At 44.9% G+C, this 25,047-nt stretch overlaps 1 protein-coding gene across 1 annotated transcript in view; it reads left to right on the top strand.

Annotated features, from left to right (window-relative positions):
• gtf2b (general transcription factor IIB) overlaps positions 1 to 20,426 on the top strand; it is a 33,203-nt gene extending 12,777 nt beyond the window's left edge. The window contains exons 3-7 of the mRNA XM_078408182.1: positions 8,997 to 9,130; positions 12,015 to 12,161; positions 12,288 to 12,417; positions 16,824 to 17,105; positions 19,290 to 20,426. Of these exons, the coding sequence (XP_078264308.1) occupies positions 8,997 to 9,130; positions 12,015 to 12,161; positions 12,288 to 12,417; positions 16,824 to 17,105; positions 19,290 to 19,423 (827 nt within the window). The 3' untranslated portion in view covers positions 19,424 to 20,426. The remainder of the gene's footprint in view (positions 1 to 8,996; positions 9,131 to 12,014; positions 12,162 to 12,287; positions 12,418 to 16,823; positions 17,106 to 19,289) is intronic.
• The last annotated feature ends 4,621 nt before the right edge of the window (positions 20,427 to 25,047 follow it).

Raw genomic sequence — 25,047 nt, 5'->3', positions numbered from 1 at the left:
ACCCTGCACTCCTCCCCAGCCCCACTCTCCCCCCGCCCCCACTCTCTCCTCCCCACCCCCTCCTCCCCATTCTCTCCTCCCCCACTACCACTTTTCCCCACTCTCCCTGACCCCCCCCCACCCCGCTCTCTCTTCCCCCCACCACCACCCCTTCCCCCACCCCCTCTCTCTCCTCCCCCACCCCCACACTGTCTCCCTTCCCCCTTTCCCACCCACCCCTCTCTCCTCTCCCAGTCCCCCCCCCACTCTCCCCTCTTCCCCACCCCCACTATCCCCTGACCCCCACTGTCCCCCTTCTCCCCCACCCCCACTCTTCCCACCACCCCCTCCCCTCCCCCACTGTCTCCTCCCCCACCCCTCCCCCCCACTCTCCTCCCCCACCCCCACTCTCACTCTCCCCCTTCCCTCCACCCCCCTCTCTCCTCCCCCCACCCCCGCCTCCCCCACTCTCTCCTCCCCTCACCCCCATCCTCCACCCACTCGTCCCCCACGCCCATTCCCCCGGTGGGCCCATTCCTCGTAGAGGGGGAAGAGGCAAGGGTAGAGGGTGTCAGTGAGTAAGCCCTGGAACCAAAGCCTCTCCGCTCCACTCCCCTTATCCCCCCCCCACCGACCCACTCCATCCCCCTACCCCCCCACACTTGCACCTCCCCCTGCCCCCACCCCCACTCTCACCAGCCGTGCCTCCACCCCTATTCCCCCCTCCCCTCACTCCCTCCCCTTCCCCCACCCCACTCTCCCTGCCCGCACCCCACTCTCCCCCACCCCATTCTTCCCTCCTCCCCTCCCCCACCCACACTCTTGCCTCCTCCCCACACCACCTTGCCCTCCTCCCCAGCCCTACTCTTCCCCTACCCCCACTCGCTCCTCCTCCCCCACCCCCCACTCTCTCCTCCCCCACCCCGCACTCTCCTCCCCCACCCCGCACTCTCCTCCCCCACCCCCCACTCTCCTACCCCACCCCCCACTCTCCTCCCCCACCCCCCACTCTCCTCCCCCACCCCCCACTCTCCTCCCCCACCCCCCACTCTCCCCCACCCCCCCCTTTCCCCACCCTCCCTTTCCCCAACCCCCTTCCCACCACCCCCCCTTCCCCCCACTCTCTCCTCACACCCCTCCTACCCCATTCTACCCTCCAACCACTCGCCCCCCACTCCCCTCCTTGGAGCCATTGGCGGTGAAAGCCACTTACCGAGCGTGCAGGGAGGAGGAGGGAGTGCCAGACTACTTGAGATGGCAGCGCGGCGGCGGCTGTGGCCTAGCCGAGCTGGGATTACTCGCGGCGGTTGTGGGGGAGGGGGGAGAGAAGCGAGGGGAGGGAGGAGAGAAGTGAGGGGAGAGGGGAGCCCTTGATTGCGTGCGGGCGGCTCTGCTAACAACGTCCATCTTGTTTGTGCGAGTGAGGAGAAAGGCCGTGCGTGCCCTATGGTGACGTCATACGCAGAGCACTTTGAAAAAATGTGTTTAGAAATGAGAGTTTTAAACTTTCAAATGTCTGTAACTTAAAAAATATACGACCAATTTAAATAAAACTTGTTGTAAAGAGCCGCCGCGAGAGTGGTGATTAAGGTGGCGCTAAAATTGTGGCGCTGTGGTTTACTGTTTTGGCTAAATCACAGAAATGCATTCATTTACATACGGATATATACATATATATATATATATATATACATATATATATATATATATATATATATATACGATTTCTTCGAGGAGCGCCCACCCGTGAGTCACTGCGACGGTGACTCACATGGGTCACTCCGCCATTACATCAGTCTGTATGCCCACTGGTAGTCACTGTATTTTTTCTGTTTTATAAATAATTATATACCTACGGTATCTTCCAATATTTCAAGCTTATTTATTTGTCGCCATATAAACCTAATGTAAACTAACCTAATCTAACCTAAACTATTTTAACCTTTCCTAATCTAATCTAAACTAACCTAATGTGACCTGAACAGAACGTGTTAAAATATTATCTTTGAATTAAAATAGAATTTGTAATGAATGATTCACTTGAGTGAAGTGATTGAGGAGTCAAACAAGAGCGACAGCTGCCAGGTCTATGTCTGAGGTCGCATGGTTTTCGCTAGTAAGCTCTCTAAATGCATTAAAAAATTGCTCCTTTTGAAACATCCTGTACATGAAACATTTACGTCTTTTGAAACACCCAGTACATCAAAATTTTACGTCTTCTGATTTTTCAGAAATAAATGTTATCTCTATACTTTTCAGTTATGGAAGGAAAGAAGAAAAGAAAAGCGAACAGTGAGGGTCGTTTGTTTAATGAAGAATGGGGCATAAAATACTTTTTTGTGCAAGCAAGTAATAAAGCCTTATGCCTCATATGTAAAGCCACTGTTGCTGCTTTGAAGGAGTACAATCTACGTCGGCACTATGAGACCAAACATAGCTCAAGTTATTCCCAGTTCATAGGAACGCAGCGTTCAGAAAAGTTAAAATCATTGCAAGGCATTTTGTGCTCTCAACGAGCTGTTTTTACAAAGAAAAAAACTGAAAATGAAGCTTTAACCAGGGCCAGTTACAAAGTTGCTTATGTGTTGGTGAAAAGAGGAAAACCTTTCAGTGATGGAGATTTCATCAAAGAGTGTATGATGGAAGTGGTGGGAGAGTTATGCCCAGAAAAGGCAAATCTTTTTAAAATTGTCTGTCTTGCGCCAAATACTGTTGCTCGTAGAATTGGAGATTTAGGCAGTAACATCCTTCAGCAAATTGTGGACAAAGCAAGAAGTTTTTGCTGGTATTCTCTCACGTTGGCTGAACCAACTGATGTGTGTGATACGTCACAACTCCTAGTATTCATCCGTGGTGTTGACAGTGAATTTAATGTCACCCAAGAATTAGCATCAATTCATCGTATGCAAAGTACAGTAACTGGAGAGGACATCTTCAATAAATTGCAAAAAACCATGTCCGAATATAACCTGAAGTGGAATCAACTGCAATGCGTGACAATTGATGGAGGAAAGAACATATCCGGGGCGAAGAACGGTTTGGTTGGGCAAATCACAAAAGCTGTCGAGGTTGGGGGATTCTCAAAGCCCATGTTTCTTCATTGCATTAATCATCAACAAGCATTGTGCGGGAAGTATGTTGATATGTCTTGTGTCTTGAAACCTGTTGCTTCTGTGGTGAATTTAATTCGATCTCATGGACTCAATCATCGCCAGTTTGGTGCTTTTCTGGAAGAAATTGATTCGGAGTTTGTTGACTTGCCTTATTATACAGCAGTTCGATGGCTTAGTTGTGCAAAGGTTTTATTGCGATTCTTTCAGCTCAGAAAGGATATTGATTCATTTCTCATAGAGAAAAATCATCCTCAACCGCTTTTATCAGACGCTGAGTGGCTTTGGAAATTGGCATTTTTTGCAGATGTGACAAGCCACATGAATCAACTGAATTTGAGGCTTCAAGGCGAAAAAAATTTGATTTGTGACTTTTTTGCTCATGTCAAGGCATTCAGAGCAAAACTGGTGCTACTTGAAGGCCAGGTGAAAGTTTGTAATTTGGCTCATTTCCCATGCTGTGAAGAATTTCATGAAGAAAGTGAAGAAGAATTTCCTTCCTCATTTGCAAATGACGTAATTTCAGGATTGAAAATACAATTTCAGGAGCAATTTTCTGACCTTGATGCCAAAGCAAATTACATCAGGCTCTTTCAAAATCCATTCGATTGCAAAGTTGAAAATCTCCCAAGTCAGTTTCAAATGGAAATTATTGATCTTCAGGCAGATGACGGACTGAAAGACAAGTATAAAGAAGGAAATCTGATTGAGTTTTATAAATTTTTGAAGCCTGAGCAGTTTCCAAATTTGAAGCAACTTGCTTGTAGATTTGTGTCCATTTTTGGTACCACATACTTCTGTGAACAAACATTTTCAAGAATGAAGTATGTCAAGTCTAAATATCGGGCAAATTTATCTGATGAGCATTTGAAGTCCATCCTCCTAATTGGCTCCTCAAATTTGGATCCTCAATTCAATGACATTCTGAAATCAAAAAAGCAGTTCCATCCTTCACATTAATGTGGTTGCATAAAACTTTTTTCCATTTGTTTTACTTAAGTTCTTTTTTTGAGTTCATTAAATTTATAAAACTGACATTTCTTTATTTTCTCCTACGGCCTGCAAAAATGTGCCAAATATATAATGTGGCCCTCATGCTGAAAAGTTTGGAGGCCCCTGCTCTGCTCTTAGGGAAGACCTTAGAAAAGATTTACCCAACATCCAGTACTGGGGTGAGCAAGGATATTTCTCCAACTAAATTTTAGGAAGGCTGAATCCATTCCTTTGGTTATCATAACATAGAGTTTATAATAATCCCTTAGTATCTGACCCCTTCCTTTGACAAAATGACGGAGAAGTGGAGTCGGGGCAGGGAGATATGTGCTGCTTAACAAAATTTTAGAGGAACTGAACACGATGACTTCAGTCCTTCCAATATTTAATTGCAGTACTGGTTGTTGGATGAGCGATATTTGACACACTGAAAAAATCAGTGTGTCAAAGGAAATGTTGGCTTGAGGGTGCAGCAGAACTGTTTCTAAAAACACGGGCATTTCCATATTACTGCAGCATTACCAAGGGACAATCAAAGTTTTTGATTAATTTGTTTTGCGTAGGGTTAAGCAGTCTGTCATTTCCCGAAGGGTCTCATTATGATGCTACACAAACAGTTGATTAAAACAGCATTGTAATGTCTTGCATTTATAGTCAATTCTGTGTCATTAGTATGCATATGCTTATTGGTTTCCCTTTCAAATTGTAATCAGTAATGTTTCTTTACACAATGTTAGTAGTAAATGTGGAAATAAATAAATAATTGCTTAAAGGTCATATATTTGCATTAATTTTTGTCTTGCACATGTTCTATTGCTGCCAATATCTAATGGAAAATAAGGTTTGCATTGTGGATGTGGAAAAAAAAGCATGATGTTTAGACCTTGAATTTACTGCCTGCAAGGCTGTTGGAAAACCTAGACAAGCAGTGCCTTCATAAACAAATATGAGAATCATTTGCAAGGCCATTGGGGAATGGATTTGATGGCATTCTGCTAGGAGCTAGTATTAATTTAGTTTAGTTTCATTTAATTTATTGCCATGTGTATCGAGGTACTGCGAAAACCTGTATTTTATTGAGTTGAGTTAGTAGAAAGAGAGGGAATAACATTTAGTGCAAGATAAAGTCCGATTAAAGATAATCCAAGGGTCTCCGATGAGGCAGATGGTAGGTCAGGACCGCTCTCTAGTTGGTGATAAGATGGTTCAGTTGTCTGATAACAGTTGTGAAGAAACTATCACTGAATCTGCAGGTATGGGTTTTCATAATGGCCCAAATTTCTTCCTATTTTGTAACACACGATTCTGTATAATCAAACTCTTTCTATGGTAAAGTAAATGGGAGATTGCCAAAGTCAACTGTTGGTGCCAGCATGAGGTCAAATCTTAAAGTGCCTTTGGTTATTGATGCATTTGGCAAGTTGTGAGTTAATGAATATTTAGCTGAAATGGATATTTTCAAGGTATGAGCAAAGTCAAAAAATGGTAAATGTTTTAAAATGCACCTGCTTTATTAATGTAATGTCCAATTTGAGTCTGAAAATAATCATTGTTTTTAATTAATTTTATTAAGTCAGGGCTGAATTTACCTATCTATGTAATGTTGGCACATTTTCATCTACTGTCTGTCAGAGGTGCTGCCTACCTTCATGTTTAATGGCTTGAATATAGAGACCAAGTTATAATCTGTGGGGCCTTGGGTAATTACGTCCAAAATAGCATCTTTATCTAGAGTAATGTGAAAATTCATGTAATTAATTGGCACAATAGTAAACAAGATCCATGTTTGCATTTGTTCATTTTGGACAATACAGTGGGTTGGAATGCCATTCCTTTCATGATGAGGTGATAAAATGGTGGCCTTTAATTGAGAAAATTAGAATGCACCTTCCATGCGTTGTCAGAAACATAGAAAATAGGTGCAGGAGGAGGCCATTCGGCCCTTCGAGCCAGCACCACTATTCATTGTGATCATGACTGATCATCCACAATCAGTAAACTGTGCCCAACTTCTCTCCATATCCCTTGATTCCACTGGCCCCCAGAGCTTTATCTAACTCTCCCTTAAATTCATCCAGTGATTTGGCCTCCACTGCCCTCTGTGGCAGAGAATTCCACAAATTCACAACTCTCTGGGTGAAAAAGTTTTTTCTCACCTCGGTTTTAAATGGCTTCTCCTTTATTCTAAGACTGTGGCCCCTGGTTCTGGACTCCCCCAACATTGGGTACATTTTTCCTGCATCTAGCTTGTCCAGTCCTTTTATAATTTTAGATGTCTCTATAAGATCCCCTCACATCCTTCTAAACTCCCGTGAATACAAGCCCTAGTCTTTTCAATCTTTCCTCATATGACAATCCCGCCATCCCAGGGATCAATCTCCCTGCACTGCCTCAATTACAAGGATGTCCTTCCTCAAATTAGAAGACCAAAACTGTACACAATACTCCAGATGTGGTCTTACTAGGGCCCTATACAACTGCAGAAGAACCTCTTTACTCCTATACTGAAATCCTCTCGTTATGAAGGCCAACATGCCATTAGCTTTCTTCACTGCCTGCTGTACCTGCACACCAACTTTCAGTGACTGGTGTACAAGGACACCCAGTTCTCGCTGCACTTCCCCCATACCTAACCTGACACCATTGAGATAATAATCTGCCTCCTTGTTTTTGCCGCCAAAGTGGATGACCTCACATTTATCTATATTATTATATACTGCATCTGCCATGCATCTGCCCACTCACTCAACCTGTCCAGGTTACCCTGCAACCTCCAAACATCCTCTTTGCAGTTCACACTGCCACTTGAAAGTGTTGCTTCTAATTCCTTCATCCAAATCAAGGGTCTCCAAACTTTTCAGCATGAGGGCCACATTATATATTTGGCACAGTTTTGTGGGCCTTGGGGGGAAAAAAATCAGTTTTATAAATTTAATGAGATTTATATGGCAACAAATAAATAATATTCAATTTTTAAAAAGAGCTTGAAATATTGGAATATTTACTGTAGGTATACAATTATTTATGAAACAGAAAAAATACAGTGACCACCAGTGGGCCTGCAGACAGTCTGAAGAAGGGTCTTGACCCGAACCGTCACTCATTCCTTCTCCCCCGAGATGCTGCCTGACCCGCTGAGTTAGTCCAGCGTTTTGTGATACCTTCGTATAGGAATATATGATATAATGGCAGAGTGACCGCATGTGTGTCACTGTTGCAGTGACTCACGGGAAATCATTAAAATTAAAAATTATTATTGTAGTCAGCAGCTGCATACAAACCTTCAACTTGATAGCGTACCTGACGTGTAAGTTCGGAAACTGCCGAGATCAGCCCTGAAGACCGGAGAACCGAGGAAGAGGGAGCCGCTGGCGACGACGGACATGATGAGTGGGCCAGTAGGAGAGGGGTAATGCCTCCAGCGCCTGCAAGGTCGGCTGCAGAAGTCGTTTCCCCCGGGGCACACAGGCGGTCGGTCGGGCGAGGAGAGGGACGTCGATCGACGGGCCGATCCAGTCGTGGGCGATGGAGGAGGCCCTGGGGCTCGCCTGGATCGGGAACCGCTCCAGAACATCCAGCGCGCGGACCCGATTTTGGACTTTTGGAAACGGCGGCAAAATATGGTGGTGAATTGTGCACATGTGATCTGCGCTAAAATAATTCCACTGTGCAGGGCACACGTGACAATAAACCACCATTCATATAGGCCGCTAAAAAAAAAGAGAAAAAAAGTTCCCACGCTACCACAGAACCCGCAGCATGAAACGTGCTCGGGGCGGGCCGGATGTGGCCCGCGGGCCACAGTTTGGAGACCGCTGGTCCAAATCATTAATATATATATGGTAAACAGTTGCGGCCCCAACACCGAGCCTTGCGGCACTCCACTCGCCACTGCCTGCCATTCTGAAAAGGACCCATTTACTCCTACTCTTTGCTTCCTGTCTGCCAACCAATTCTCTATCCATGTCAACACCCTACCCCCAATACCATGTGCTCTAATTTTGCTCACCAATCTCCCGTGTGGGACCTTATCAAAGGCTTTCTGAAAGTCTAGATACACTACATCCACTGGCTCCCCTTCATCCATTTTACTTGTCACATCATCATCATCATATCATCATCATATATATACAGCCGGAAACAGGCCTTTTTCGGCCCTCCAAGTCCGTGCCGCCCAGTGATCCCCGTACATTAACACTATCCTCCTCATAAAATTCCAGAAGATCAATCAAGCATGATTTCCCTTTCATAAATCCATGCTGACTTGGACTTATCCTTTTACTGCTATCCAAATGCACCGTTATTACCTCTTTAATAATTGACTCCAGCAACTTCCCCACCACCGATGTCAGGCTAACTGGTCTGTAATTCCCTGTTTTCTCTCTCGCTCCTTTCTTGAAAAGTGGGATAACATTAGCTATCCTCCAATCCACAGAAACTGATACTGAATCTATTGAACATTGGAAAATGATCACCTATGCGTCCACTATTTCTAGAGCCACCTCCCTGAGTACCCTGGGATGCAGACCATCAGGCCCTGGGGATTTATCATCCTTCAGTCTTATCAGTCTACCCAATACTATTTCTCGCCTAATGCAAATTTCTTTCAGTTCCTCTATCCCCCTAGATCCTCTGTCCTCTAGTACATCTGGGAGATTGTTTATGTCTTCCTTCGTGAAGACAGATCTGAAGTACCTGTTCAACTCTTCTGTCATTTCCTTGTTACCCATAATAATTTATGTCTGCCTTCAAGGGACCCACATTTGACTTTGCTACTCTTTTTCTCTTAACATATCTGTAGAAGCATTGTAAGTTGGGAAAATTTTATATTCATGTTACTCTGGACAGGCCTCAGTTTAATAGTTAATTTAGTGTGATTTTCGTGCCAGTGTTGATCTTTGTCTCTTTCTACAGGTGATAGAGTTATAGATGTTGGCTCAGAGTGGCGAACATTTAGCAATGACAAAGCAACAAAAGACCCATCTCGTGTCGGTGATGCCCAGAATCCACTGCTAAATGGTGGTGATTTGTCAACTATGATCGGAAAGGTAGGAATGTGACTGATAAATGAAATGTAAGCGGTAATATCATTTAATAAAACACTCCTACTATGACTAATATTGTTCTAAAATTTCTCCACCACTTAATTATAAGTTATTATTTTCGTTGAATTGCAAGACTCCCCACTGTGCATGCCTTTCTTTCATTCTGCGATTTGCAGTACTTTCCATGCTTGTTTTTCTGCATATTTGCAGACTTTAAACAGTGTTTGCAGTTGATAAACCTCTTCACTCCTAACACCCCCTTACACTGTTCTGAAATGGATAAGATTTCAGTTTATATTGTCATGTCTACCAAGGTACAGTGAAAATGTTTTGGAGGCGATCAGATCAGATAATACTAAACATAAATACAATCAATTACTATAAGTAGAGCAAAGGGAAAGGTACAGGTTGCAGATCATAGTTCTCACCATTGTAGTGCTCCAAACACACAGCCCAATGTCCCCAGTGGGGTAGAGGTGAATCAGACAGTACCCTAGCTTATGATAGAGCTGATCAGAAGTCTGACAGAGTGAAAGAAGTGAGAAGAGTGAAAGCTTTGGGGTGCACGCTTTAAGCTTCTGTATCTTTTGCCCGACGGGAGTGGGGAGAAGGAATGTCCAAGGTGGGTCGTCTTTGATTTTGTTGGACATTGGTCAAACAAAAGCTTTGTATTTGTAAGACAGGAAAGAGAGACTCACTTTTATTGATCTTGGGCCAGTATTTTGCAATTGGCATAGCTTTCAGGTGAGGGCAAAGTTTACAGGAGATGAGTGGGGCAAGTTTTGTTTACTCAGAGTGCTGAGTGCCTGGAATGTACTGCCAGGGGTGGTGGTGGAGTAAAACAATGATAGTGGCATTTAAGATGCTTTTGAATAGGCACATGGATATGCAAATGCAGAGAATGAAATGATATGGGTCATGTGCAGTTCAAAGTGGCATCCTGTTTGACACAGATATTGTAGGCTGAAGGGACTGTTCCTGTACTGTTCTGTATTCTAAATAGACAATAGGTGCAGGAGTAGGCCATTCAGCCCTTCGAGCCAGCACCGCCATTCCATGCGATCATGGCTGATCACTCTCAATCAGTACCCCGTTCCTGCTTTCTCCCCATACCCCCTCACTCCGCTATCCTTAAGAGCTCTATCCAGCTCTCTCTTGAAAGCATCCAACGAACTGGCCTCCACTGCCTTCTGAGGCAGAGAATTCCACACCTTCACCACTCTCTGACTGAAAAAGTTCTTCCTCATCTCCGTTCTAAATGGCCTACCCCTTATTCTTAAACTGTGGCCCCTTGTTCTGGACTCCCCCAACATTGGGAACATGTTTCCTGCCTCTAATGTGTCTAATCCCCTAATTATCTTATATGTTTCAATAAGACCCCCCCTCATCCTTCTAAATTCCAGTGTATACAAGCCCAATCGCTCCAGCCTTTCAACATACGACAGTCCCGCCATTCCGGGAATTAACCTAGTGAACCTACGCTGCACGCCCTCCATAGCAAGAATATCCTTCCTCAAATTTGGAGACCAAAACTGCACACAGTACTCCAGGTGCGGTCTCACCAGGGCCCGGTACAACTGTAGAAGGACCTCTTTGCTCCTATACTCAACTCCTCTTGTTACGAAGGCCAACATTCCATTGGCTTTCTTCACTGCCTGCTGTACCTGCATGCTTCCTTTCATTGACTGATGCACTAGGACACCCAGATCTCGTTGAACTCCCCCTCCTCCTAACTTGACACCATTCAGATAATAATCTGCCTTTCTATTCTTACTTCCAAAGTGAATAACCTCACACTTATCTACATTAAACTGCATCTGCCATGTATCCGCCCACTCACACAACCTGTCCAAGTCACCCTGCAGCCTTATTGCATCTTCCTCACAATTCACACTACCCCCCAGCTTAGTATCATCTGCAAATTTGCTAATGGTAATTTTAATCCCTTCGTCTAAGTCATTAATGTATATCGTAAATAGCTGGGGTCCCAGCACCGAACCTTGCGGTACCCCACTGGTCACTGCCTGCCATTCCGAAAGGGACCCATTTATCCCCACTCTTTGCTTTCTGTCTGTCAACCAATTTTCTATCCATGTCAGTACCCTACCCCAATACCATGTGCTCTAATTTTGCCCACTAATCTCCTATGTGGGACCTTGTCGAAGGCTTTCTGAAAGTCGAGGTACACCACATCCACTGACTCTCCCCTGTCAATTTTCCTAGTTACATCCTCAAAAAATTCCAGTAGATTTGTCAAGCATGATTTCCCCTTCGTAAATCCATGCTGACTCGGAATGATCCTGTTACTGCTATCCAAATGCTCAGCAATTTCGTCTTTTATAATTGACTCCAGCATCTTCCCCACCATCTAAAATAATGTTTAGAGACGGTCTTCATGTCTGAAGAAGGGTCCTGACCCAAAACGCCACCTCTGTGTGATCTGCCTGACCCACTGAGTTACAGAATAATAAAAGGCATAGACAGAGTGGATGTGGAAAGGATGTTTCCACTGGTGGGAGAGACTAGGACCAGAGGTCATAGCCCCAGAATTAAAGGGTGCTCTTTTAGAAAGGAGGTGAGGAGGAACTTCTTTAGTCAGAGGGTGGTAAATCTATGGAACTCATTGCCGCAGAGGCCAAGTCAGTGGATATTTCTACGGCAGAGATAGACAAATTCTTGATTAGAACGGGTGTCAAGGGTTAAGGCAGGAAAATGGGATTCGGGGGCAGAGATCAGCCATGATTGAATGGAGAGTAGACTCGATGAGCCGAATGGCCTAATCCTTTAACGTGAACTCCAGCACTTTGTGCCTTTTTGTGTAAAGCAGCACCTGTAGTTCCCTGTTTCTACATTTTGGGAATGTTACTTGCTTTGCATTCCTTCGCAGGGTACTGGATCAGCGAGCTTTGACGAGTTTGGGAATGCAAAATACCAAAACCGCCGGACGATGAGTAGTTCTGATCGGGCAATGATGAATGCGTTTAAGGAAATCAGCAATATGTCTGATAGGATAAATCTGCCCAGAAATATAGTTGTAAGTTGGTGACGCTTTTGTTTTGCGCGGTATTGTTCCTGTAATTTAATGATCACATGTTTTAGTATTACTAGTAATCAAAGAACTCTAACTTAATTCAATATTTTCTTCCTTTTCACTTGTCAGGATCGGACAAATAATTTATTTAAGCAGGTATATGAACAAAAGAGTCTAAAGGGAAGGAGCAACGATGCCATTGCATCTGCCTGTTTATATATTGCCTGTAGACAAGAAGGTGTGCCACGGACATTCAAAGGTAAAGAGGACCTGGAATTCTAAATTATAAAGTACATGTTTTCAATTAAGTCTTAATTCCATAAATTCTAACTAGCTTTCAATAGAAATTTTTGGTTCCGGTAAAAATAATAGTTGTGCTAACAGTTTTTAATTAGACATCACACCGCAACCTGGATCCAGTCATGGACACGAGCTGAATGTAACATAGTGGACTTGCTTCAGAACGTAGCACCGAGTCTTTGGGAATTCAGAAGGAAACTATTTGGTGCTCGAAGCTGTAACTGAAGAAGAGTTCAATGATTGGTGGGAACTGTGGGTCATCGTCAACATGTTGTCCTCCATCAAATTTAAGCGACTTTTCAACATCTACCTTCTACCCCAAGGTCAGAAACGGACATGCTCACTGGTGTCTGGTGTTCATCCCCAACGTAATAAAAGAGAACTTGGTGACATCCCAACGGTCGAGAAAATGGCAGATACACCAAAAGTTCCAGTTAATCATCTCCATCCTTTTGACTTCAATTACAACACTAATGATCAGTGATTCGCCATAGGGCCTCCATAGAACATCGCAGTGTTTCACCATGGATAAAGAGTAGAGCAGTGCTGTGTCATCACCATCAGAGCTTCTCCACTACAAGGGTCAAGCCTAGACTGCGATGGAATAGAATTACATTTCTAAAATGATAAAGGTGTAATTCTTGATTGAGATGCTCGTTGCTATCCAAGATGGAAATCTGCTGTGCCCTCTCTATCACAAGGAATGGCTTTTCACTCTTTGCTTTGCCCATATTTTGTGACAGCCAAGAAAAGAAATCTGTGAAATGTACTACGGCTTGAGGTATTTAATGTCTTGCCAAGGAATTAAGGCAGGCAATTGCTCTTCTGACTCACGGACAATCCTGACTCACGTCCACACCCCAATCTCCCTGTAATTGAGTGGATAAGAAACCACACTAGTAGAATTTTAACAATGTAGTTACAACACAAGAATGGAGTAATAGAAGCAGATACAATTACGACGTTTAAAAGATATTTAGGCAGATGTATGGATAGGAAGGGTTTAGCTGACAATGGGCCAAATGCAGGCAAGTGGGACTAGCCCAGAATGCCAATTTGAGTGGCACGTTCCATGTTGTACAGCTCCACGACTCTGATGCGCTTCAATGTTCCTTCCTGAAGGCTAAATCATAAATTTGTTATGTAAGCTCATTGTAGGATAGCTATTGTAACAAAGCTACAGTTTGTCCAGAAGGCCCATTACCATCCTAACAACTAATGGATCACAACTTCAATCTTGCCTACATCCAGAGAACCCATATAAAAAGAGTGATTGGGAGTCTGCTGAATTACAAATCTGAAATCTTCAACAAAGAAATAAAAAGGACTTGGATTGTACCTCTCGCGTCACTCTGGGGCATTCCAAAGGCTTCAGAAATGCAGCCACTCTTGCATTGTGCACGGGAACTAATTTGCGCGAGAGTGAGTTGAACAAGCAGCAGTCAGCTAAATGACCAGATTGTGCTTTTGCTGGTGTTATTTGTGGGTCAGGACATTGGGACCGCTTCCCCATTGATTGGTACGCGTGTCAGGAATTATGGGGAGAAAGTAAGAGAGTGGGGTTGAGCGGGAAAGATAGATCAGCCATGATTGAATGGCGGAGTAGACTTGATGGTCTATTTCTGCTCCAAAAACTGATGAACAGTATTGTCTGGTATTTTGTATATATTAGAGGGATGGAATCTGTCAAAACTCCGCTTTGGTGCCGAATTAAAGGTAAAACTGATGTACCTGGGTTGCCTCGCATCAGGTTTTCCCCCTTTACTTAGCTCAAAGCTGGTTTTAGAATGAGAAGTGACCCATTAAGCCCCTATATAGGCTTGTATACTGGAATTTAGAAGGATGAGAGGAGATCTTATCGAAACGTATAAGATTATTAAGGGGTTGGACACGTTAGAAGCAGGAAACATGTTCCCAATGTTGGGGGAGTCCAGAACAAGGGGCCACAGTTTAAGAATAAGGGGTAGGCCATTTAGAACTGAGATGAGGAAAAACTTTTTCAGTCAGAGAGTTGTGAATCTGTGGAATTCTCTGCCTCAGAAGGCAGTGAAGGCCAATTCTCTGAATGCATTCAAGAGAGAGAGCTAGATAAAGCTCTTAAGGATAGCGGAGTTAGGGGGTATGGGGAGAAGGCAGGAACGGGGTACTGATTGAGAATGATCAGCCATGATCACATTGAATGGCGGTGCTGGCTCGAAGGGCCGAATGGCCTCCTCCTGCACCTATTGTCTATTGTATATCTAAAGACCCATGGTTTCTGTCAGCAAGCGCTTTCTCAAGCCAGGGTGCACTGCTCTGAGAACAGCTGCTTGCCTCTCTGAGGTGTGCTTCAGGTTCATCAGTCATGCGAGGCTGAGCAAAAGGAGTAAGGCAGCAGTTTTTTAAAATTTAAGACCTAACCTTTCCATTTTCTACACCTGGCCAAAGCTCGGATGGGAATTTGGTGGTCATTTGAGTTAATACTTTTTTTTCACCTCTACTACCTGGATTTATATCCAGAGAGATGGGATAGGAGTCTGTTCTCTGTAAGGTCCTTAAAAGTCAAATCATTTTGAGCCAGCTCAATCCAGTACTCCGTAGGTATGTGTCTACCAAACAAAATGTTCCTTCATTTAGCACTTACTGGCAGATTTGCTATGGTGTTAAAAGTGGAAATTGATTAGATGTTGTTTGGATAGTGTACAAGAACTTTGCATCTAATTGATCCATTTTTGATGTTGGTACAAGTATTAAATGGTAGAGTTTAATTTAATAAACTCGTACTTAGCTGAGAGCAGATGTTCACCCCATATATTTTTATTTCTATATATATATATAGAATTTTATTTCTAAAACTCTCTGTTTGTTATTTGTTATGAGGGTTGATGTATATATGTTAGGATGTTTGTTATCAACTGTGTTTTTGAGCCCCCGTCACACAATAGCACTACAATTTTAGGACCACCTTACTCCCCTATGTCCTGGGGACCCTTTCGTCCAAGTTTCATTCAAATTGGTCTCCTATTTTTTAAGTTACAGAGATTTTAAAGTTTAAAATTCCCTTATAAAAACAGTTTCTTGCCATGTTCAGCGTGTGACGTCACAATGGGACCGCCGGAGTGACGGCCAATGAGGGGGGGGGGGGGGGGGGCGCTCACGATGCCGGCTGGGTGCGGGACCCGCCAGAGTGATGTCCCACATGGGTGGAGCGCGGCACATTTTTTAAAAAAAGGGATTCAATCAAGAGCGATGCCCGATTGATCCGTGCCCCACGTGGGATGGGGGGGGCAGGGGAGTGCGGGTTGGTGGGGGGGAGGAGGGGAGAGGGCAGTGGAGGGGGAGGGCTGAGTAGGGGAGGGTGCTACACCAATGCAGGAGAGGCTTTGGGTGAACGGCTCACTCTGGCTTCGCCGCTGGCCGCACGGGGTCGAGGTGAGTGGCACACTCTCCCCTTCCCTGTACCCCCTTGCCTGCCCATGGCCCCGGGAGACACTCCCCGCCTCGTCAGTTGGAAAGGTTTGCCGGCTCGTAGCAGCATCAGTTGGAGAGGTTTGCCCCAGGAGAGGGCCGCAGGAGAGATTTGGACCCAACTGGGTCTAGTTGAAACTAGATCAAGGATGATTTTTTAAAATGTTTTTCAGACATTTAGATATAACAATATAGTTAAATGTGGTCAAACCTCAAGAGTTTTTCCATCTCAACTGAACATTAGAGACATGAATAGACCTTCGTACCCAGTTAACTGTATTGTGTATGCCAGTTACTGTCTCACGTATGGCCTGGTAAAGTAAGCAGCGTTGTATTTGGGCTGCGGGTGCAGGAGAAGAGATTTACTGTGGAGGGGTGAACAATTCAGAATTGTTGGTCCGGCTGACAGTTCAATGCAAGGGATTTCAGCCCCTGTAGCTGATCCTAACGGAAACTTCAATGGTTAGTGCAAGCTGAGCATTTGCTGGGAGCCTAACAAGCAATCTCTTGTTCTATGGTGATTTTAAATGATTTTACTGCACCGAACCAATCATGACTATGATGGTCATTTTAATACCCAATGTACGGCGCATAAATACATTAAATTGCTGCCCACCAGTTTTGTATAAATGCCATTAATCAATGCGTATATAAATCTTGAGTTCAACAGGGTGTAAAGTTGTCCACGGGCTTACTTAGCTTGTTGTTAAAAGTTGGTTGTATGGGTCGAGTACATATGCAGTCTTTTCCAAGTGTCTGGAAACTTTTGCTGGGTACTTGCAATTTAATATAAACATTTTTTTTTTTTTCTGAGAATCATTTAATGCCCTCATTCAGCTCAGACGTCTGAGCTTGTTCATGCCATTGATTGATGCTTGACCCGAGTCCATCTAACACTCTTGTCACTTTTACCGTTAGAAATTTGCGCGGTGTCCAGAATCCCGAAGAAGGAAATAGGCCGCTGCTTCAAGCTAATTTTGAAAGCTTTGGAAACCAGCGTGGACCTCATCACCACAGGAGACTTCATGTCCCGGTTCTGTTCAAACTTGGGATTGCCTAAACAGGTTCAAATGGCAGCCACGCACATCGCGAGAAAGGCCGTGGAACTGGATTTGGTGCCCGGTAGAAGCCCAATCTCTGTGGCTGCAGCAGCAATTTATATGGCATCACAGGCCTCTGCAGATAAAAGGACGCAGAAAGGTAAGTAGTATCCTACTTGCCCGTTGTTCAAGACTGAGTGATGTGGGTCTGATTTAAGTATAAAATCCATAAACTTTCAAGAAAATGTAGCACACACAGGAATGTAGCACACACAGGAATGTTAGCTAAGATCTATTTGTGTCTAGACCACCTCTTCACCTCCCAAGCTCCAAACGTAAAAGTTCAATGAATTAATTCATTGTAAATGATTTTGGATACTGTGGCGCGGCGATAGGCCCGAAATGAAGGCGAGGAGCCCGGTGTTTCGGGAGGTATTTTATTTGCTGTTGTTCTCTTGTCCAGTCGGATCTGCAAGAGAACAATCGCGCCTAAACCCCTGCGCTTTATCCCTGTAGCTAGGGGCCGCCCCCGGACTAGTCCATTCCCGTGCCGAGGGGTTCGATAGTGGAATGGCCCGACCCTTGGGAGCCGCCACAGTACAATGCTTGTGTATCATACATTTTACAATAGACAATAGGTGCAGGAGTAGGCCATTCGGCCCTTCAAGCCAGCACCGCCATTCAATGGGATCATGGCTGATCATTCTCAATCAGTACCCTGTTCCTGCCTTCTCCCAATACCCCCTGACTCAGCTATCCTTAAGAGCTCTATCTAGCTCTCTCTTGAATTCATTCAGAGAATTGGCCTCCACTGCCTTCTGAGGCAGAGAATTCCACAGATTCACAACTCTCTGACTGATTCCACAGATTCACAACTTTCTCACAAGTCTATGGATTTTATACTTCACATCATTAATGTTTAGAATTCTTATGTGGCCTGATGGTAGACATGAGCTTGTGGTGTCCAAGAACATGGTGTCAGTGTCTCAAAACGCTGTGACGGTCATTCCGAAGCAGTAAGAAAATAATTCTTGCAGAATATAGTGAGTCCCTGGAATCTTCTACGGACGATGTAGACTTGTGGGATCTGGAATGAAGCAGATAGTGGCACGGAGCCACAAGATCAACCACGGGCAACCTTTTCACTCAGTGGTGTCAATCTAGAATGAGCTGCCAGCGGAAGCTATCGAAATGGATACAATTGTGCCTTCTAAGACATTTTGGCCAGTGCATGGATAGGAATGGTTTAGAGGGATATGGGCCAAACGCAAGCAAATGGGACTAGCTTAGATCGGGCATCTAGGTTGGTGTTAGTCGTTAGAGATACAGTGTGGAGACCGGCTCTTCGGCTCACGGAGTCCACGCCGACTAGTGCATCACCCTGTACACTAGCACTGCCCGACACACTGGGGACAATTTACAATGTTACCCAAGCTAATTAACCTACAAACCTGCGCGTCTTTGGAATGTGGGAGGAAACCGGAGCACCCGTGGGGAATCCCACATGGACTCAGGGAGAAGTAGCGTAGGAAAATAACTGCAGATGCTGGTACAAATAGAAGGTATCACAAAAAGCTAGAGTAACTCAGCGGGTCAGGCAGCATCTCAGGAGAGAAGGAATGGGTGACGTTTCGGGTCTTCAGTCTGAAACGTCACCCATTCCTTCTCTCCTGAGATGCTGCCTGACCCGCTGAGTTACTCTAGCTTTTTGTGATATCTGGACACGGGGAGAATGTACAAACAACATCGTACAGACAGCACTGCAGTCAGGATCAAACCTGGGTCTCTGCCACTGTAAGGCAGCGACTCTATGGAGATCTTATCGAAACGTATAAGATTATTAAGGGGTTGGACACGTTAGAGGCAGGAAACATGTTCCCAATGTTGGGAGAGTCCAGAACAAGGGGCCACAGTTTAAGAATAAGGGGTAGGCCATTTAGAACTGAGATGAGGAAAAACTTTTTCAGTCAGAGAGTTGTGAATCCGTGGAATTCTCTGCCTCAGAAGGCAGTGGAGGCCAATTCTCTGAATGTATTCAAGGGAGAGCTAGATAGAGCTCTTAAGGATAGCGGAGTCAGGGGGTATGGGGAGAAGGCAGGAACGGGGTACTGATTGAGAATGATCAGCCATGATCACATTGAATGGCGGTGCTGGCTCGAAGGGCCGAATGGCCTCCTCCTGTACCTATTGTCTATTGTCTACCACTGTACCCTCCACAAATGGACGATTTGGGCTGAAGAGTCTGTCTCTGTGCTATATTCCACGACTCTCTGACAGCGTATCAGTAGGTACTGAAGACCGGGTGCAATCATGATCTAATTGTTGCCCTCTTTTACCTCTGTAGAAATTGGAGACATTGCAGGTGTGGCTGACGTCACCATCCGGCAGTCCTACAGGCTCATCTACCCGCGTGCTGCCGACCTTTTTCCTGCCGAATTCAAATTTGACACTCCAGTGGACAAGCTGCCCCAGTTGTAATCTCAGCCAGTCGCACCCCACAAAATGTACACCGACCGCAATTAGTTTTCAGATTTAAACACAATCACCAATTCCCCCCTACTTAGAACATTTGAAACAAGTTAATATTAATTCTGATTTTTGAAGCCTGCTTGGGTGAATAACTCGAGAACCAATGAGGCCCCGTAACAGCTGAGGTTAATGCTCTCTCCAAACACAGCACATACATTCCCAGGCTGAATTTCAAGACTGTTTGTACTTGCTAGATAATTTGTATATTTGCAAGTTAGGAATTTCTACTTAATAGATCATTACTTTGTATATAATGTGCAAATTGAGGATTTTGTCTTGTCAACGGCTACTAACAGATTGGCTCATTCGCAGAAATATTTGGTTGAACTCCTAACTTGTAATTTGTCACACCTATTATTCAGGTCGGTTAGATCCGTGTCTTCAATAAATAGACATTTTCCTTTTGTATCTGAATCTACATGGATTTCTTAAACTTCACATTTGGTATTTATTGTTAAGGATTGGTTGCTAAGCTTTAAAAAAAAAATTTAAATTGCACTTAACATCAGCTTAGTTTCAAGTTTTGAGAAAAAAAACCTGTAGATTGTTTAGTTTAGACTATGTATTGAACTGCATTTTTTCTTTCTGTTTTGTTGCGAGATTCTATCTGCAAGGAAACTTGCACTGAAGTGTGCAGTATTTGTGTCCACAAGCCCATAAATCGCTTATTTTTGAAGGGGAGATTTGTCGTGTATTGGTTTTACTGAAAAATATGGTGTATTTGTACAGAAAGTAATCAAATAGTTGATATTGAGGGGTCAATTTCCAAAGCAGCAGCAGCTCCATTTTACATCAGTGTTCTATGAAAGGTATGCATATTGCTCAAAGTTCCTTTAAAACCAACTTCACTTGACCATTAAAGTAGGAGTTAATGAAACCTTGATGGCTTTTTGTGATTGTACAGAGAAATGAATAAAAACAAAAACAAATCTAACTTTGTTTCATAAAACTACGCTGGCCAAGTGCTATTTGTTTTCTTTTAGCTTTCTGTCCCCATGAAACATATACGTTTGAGAAACTCTGGATAGGATCACTTCATCCAGGGCTTGCCGGCTGGAGTATTGCCCATGCAGAACACGCATAATCCAGTCTTCCATTTTGTTGGCAATGGGCCATTTGAGGAAGTGGGAAGGTGTCAAGGAGTAACAGAAATACACACAGAAACAGATCCTTCAGGCCTTCAAGTCTACACCCACCATCAACCATCCATTTTGTACACTAAAATCCAAATTAAAACTTCATTTTATTCTGCACATTCATATCAACAACCCCAATTTAACCTCTCCTATATCACAGAAGCAATTTGTAGTCTGTAATTAACTCACCAATTCATAAGTTTGGGGATGTGGGGAGAAACTGGAGCAGCAGGAGAAAACCCAAACTAACGCAAAACATGCAAAATCCACACTGCTCGGGAGGTCTGGAACAAAGCTGGGTAAGTGCTGCTGTGAGTCAGCAGCTATGAGAACCGCCACTGTGACATCTTATTCCGCAAATGGGAACCCAGCACCAGTGATCGCCATCTCACTCCAGTGCGTTTATGAAAAATGAGGTGGGCTAACGCCAGAGTGAAAGCTTCATCCTGGCCGCAATGTTAAAGCAAAAGATTTGTACGGTGAACATATGATACCAACATGTTCTTCAGTTTTCCCCACATTTGGTGATGGCCTCCCTGGAATTTAAATCACCCAGTCTTGTTCCTTTCAGAAGGGTAGTAGCAGTAAGCCAGGTAAATAACCGCGGGCCAATGAGTCAGTGGTGAGAAAATCCATAGGGATATACCTTACAGAAAGGCAGCAGACTGTTAAGGGATATTTGGCAAGGCTTTATGTTGTAAGGGGTTTCTGCGCCGAGCTTTCGCCCGACCTAAGGTCCCCGTGCCTTGCTCTGGTCCCTCGACCAGGCCGCGCACACTGGTTCTCCGTGAGTGGTTCGACCCACTCACCCCCTACGGTTCTAGACACTGGACTTAGATGCAGGAGCGTTGATAGTGCAGAAAAATTCAACCAGACCAGATTTGAAGACCAGGGTTTAAACGGAAAAAGGCTTTTATTGAGCGCTTGGGACTATGGTACATGAATGCTTTGACACAGTTCTATAAGACATATACATAATTACACGAATACTTTGACACAGTTCTATTACACAGTTCTATTAGACATATGCATAACTACACGAATACTTTGACACAGTTCACAATTACATGAATACTTTGTCTCTGAATCTTAAACGCAATGTTCTATAAGACATATACTTGACTGTAAGATGGGGAACGTATGACACATCGTAAAATTGGCCAACACATATACACTTACACCCATGTTAATTAAAACCACCCTCCCCTCTACACTAAACTATGTGCAGGATCGGGGTACATGCTCACCATGGGGCTATTACTGGGGTTACTGGCTGTTCGTGCTGTTTCCTCCGATTAGGTAGCTGTGGAAGGGTCGTCTCGGTCTTTCGAGTGGTCCCGGGCTTCACCTTGCCCAGGGGTCGTTCTCGTTCGCGATCGCCTCTGCTCAGCGCAACCCGACTACGCTGCCTGTGTTCCTGTCCTTGTGCTCCTGTTGTCCGTGCTGTGCTTGTGCCTGTTGTGTCTTGCGTGAGTTTCTCCTTCCTTGAAAACCCAAAAATCGTGGCCAGTTATACTAATCCTGACCCGTCCTATCTCCCGCCAGATCTCGGGATCTCGTTGTTTCAAAGATAGGTTTTGAGTTTTCTCTTTGTTCTGCGTTATGTCCGGGGGTACCGGTGATGGCTAGACGGTCTGTTAATCTGTTTCTCGTTAAGAGGTGATGGGTTTAACTGGTTTCCCATCACTGGCCAGGTAGGTTTCTATGGGCTATTGTGCCCCCTTAACGAGATTAACTGTGTAGGTCGGCTTGGGGCATTGTGAGTATGCTGATGTCAGTGCCCCAGTGTCTGGACTTCGACCTGGTTTTGCAGGTTTCTGCATGGCCAATATCCATCTATTCTGGCCGTGGCTTTGCAGAAATCTAGAGACTGGGCTGTGGGGTTTTTGCTTTTGTGGCTGGTCACGAGGTCCCGCGGCCATCTTGGGACCCCCTGATTGTGACATCCCTTGTTAAAAAACTGACCGCAGCCTTTCTCCGCTATCAGCCCCAGTCCCGTATAAAATGCCCAAACTGCAGCTCTTTGGTTTTATTGATTTGCAGAATGAGGGAAAACTTCTCAAATCTTACAATGTGGAAGAGATCCTGCCTCACTAGTTTGACTACATTTTAGGAGGTAACTGAGAAGGTAGGGCTTATACATTGTCCAGATGGACTTTAATAAGGCATTTGTCAATGTCCTACATGGTAGACTGGTCCAGAGGTGGAGTTCACAGGATCCAATGCAAGCTGCTAATTAGATCGAAAGTTGGCTTGGTGATAGGAGGCGGAATGGTGGAAGGATGCTTTTTCGATTGGACAATAGACAATAAGTGCAGGAGGAGGCCATTCAGCCCTTCGAGCCAGCACCGCCATTCAATGTAATCATGGCTGATCATTCTCAATCAGTACCCTGTTCCTGCCTTCTCCCCCTACCCCCTGACTCCGCTATCCTTAAGAGCTCTATCAAGCTCTCTCTTGAATGCATTCAGAGAATTGGCCTCCACTGCCTTCTGACGCAGAGAATTCCACAGATTCACAACTCTGACTGAAAAACCCACAACCAGTGGTTCACTGCAAGGACAAGCACAGGGAGACCTGGTTGCGATTTATTAATTACTTGGATGCGAATGTAGGAGACATGAAAAGTAAGTTTTCAGATGACAGAAAAGTTGGTGGTGGTGACAATATCAGCAGAGATTGTCTTAAGGCAAATGCCCGATATAGAACAGAAGGAAAGATGGGTGGAGCATTGACAGATGGAATTTAATCCCAATAAATCTGAGGTGATGCAAGTTGAGTAAAGGTAGGAAGCCAAGGAATGTTGAACTGAGAGACCTGGGGTTTAAGTCCATGGTTTGCTGGGAGTGTAAAGACAGGTATAATTGCCTTGATAAATCTGGGCATGGTGTAGAAAAGTTGGGTGGTTGTGTAATTTTACAAAACACTTTTTTGTAAATAACCATTTGGAGTATTTTGTGCATTTCTTGTTACCACATTATAGCTGTGCAGGAGAGAGTACAGAACAGACTAGATTAGAGAACTTTGAGAGATTGGATCAACAGCATTTTCTTTCCCTGGAGTGGAGACAAAGGGTGACCTGGAGAGTGTCATATAATATTCAGAGTATAAATAGAGCAGGTGGGCAGAATCTTTTCCCCCAGTATAGGTTACATAACAAAAGCGGAAGTGGCGGCGCCTAACAGCAGCGGCTCGCTAGCAGTCTGTTCGTCTTTTTTCCTTTTTTTTTTTGTTGTGTGTCGGTGTTGGGATGGTTTTTGTATTTTTTTTGGTTGTGTATGTGTGTGGGGTGGTGGTGTGGGTGGGGGGGGCGGGGGAAACTTTTCTCTTCCTCACGGCGCGGGGTGCGGCTCGGCTGCGGGGCCTAACATCGCCCGGTGCGGCTTGGCCGCTGGACTTTACATCGCCCGGTGCGGCTCGGCCGCGGGACTTAACATCGCCCGGTGCGGCTCGGCTGCGGGACTTTACATCGCTGGTGCGGCTCGACCACGGGACTTTTCATCGCTGGTGCGGCTTCGCTGCGGGACTTAACATCGCCCGATGCGGCTCGGCTGCGGGACTTAACATCGCCCGGTGCGGCTCGGCTGCGGGACTTTACATCGCTGGTGCGGCTCGACCACGGGACTTTGCTGCGCAAGGCTTGGTCGCGGGGCCTTCTATCGCCCGGCTCGGCCGCAAGACGTTTCAGCGCCCGGTGCGATTCGGCCGGGGGGACTTCCATCCCCTTGCGGGGACTGTGCGGGTCGGTCGGGGACGAGCTGTCTGTCCGTGGGCGTGGGGAAGAGAGTGGAAGTTTTGTTGCCTCCATCACAGTGAGGGGGTGTTTGGAGTCACTGTGATGGACGTTTGTGTTGGGGTCATGTGTCTTGTGTTCTGTTTTTCTATGACTGCTATGTAGATTCGTTCGGTGCTTCGGTACCGAACGACAAATAAAGCTCTGTTATACTGTTATACTGTTATAAAAGGGAAGAGGTTTAAGGTGAAAGGAAGGAGTTTTTCTTCGACACATTGATGACTGAAACTTGCTACCTGGGGTGGGGTGGAGTCGGATACAATCTATATATTTAAGAGGCATTCAGAGAGGCACTTAAATACAGTGCCCTCCATAATGTTTGGGACAAAGATTTGTAATAGAAAAAATCACGTGGTTAAAGTGCACATTGTCAGATTTTAATAAAGGCTATTTTTATACATTTTGGTTTCACCATGTAGAAATTACAGCTGTGTTTATACATAGTCCCCCCATTTCAGAGCACCATTATGTTTGGGACACAGTAATGTCATGTAAATGAAAGTAGTGTAGCGACCATAGAGAATGGTCCAGGTCGTCGAACCCTCGGATTGGCCAGCGAGGTCACGTGGGAACGCGACCATGGGGATTGGTCCAGGGAACGACATCGCTGATTGGCCAGCGATGTCATGTGCGCGTTTGGCGCC

The sequence above is a fragment of the Rhinoraja longicauda genome, chromosome 11 (assembly GCF_053455715.1).
Source record: "Rhinoraja longicauda isolate Sanriku21f chromosome 11, sRhiLon1.1, whole genome shotgun sequence".
Lineage (NCBI taxonomy): Eukaryota > Metazoa > Chordata > Chondrichthyes > Rajiformes > Arhynchobatidae > Rhinoraja > Rhinoraja longicauda.
Note: the sequence above shows the minus strand (reverse complement) of the source record. Positions and strands in the feature narration are given on the sequence as shown.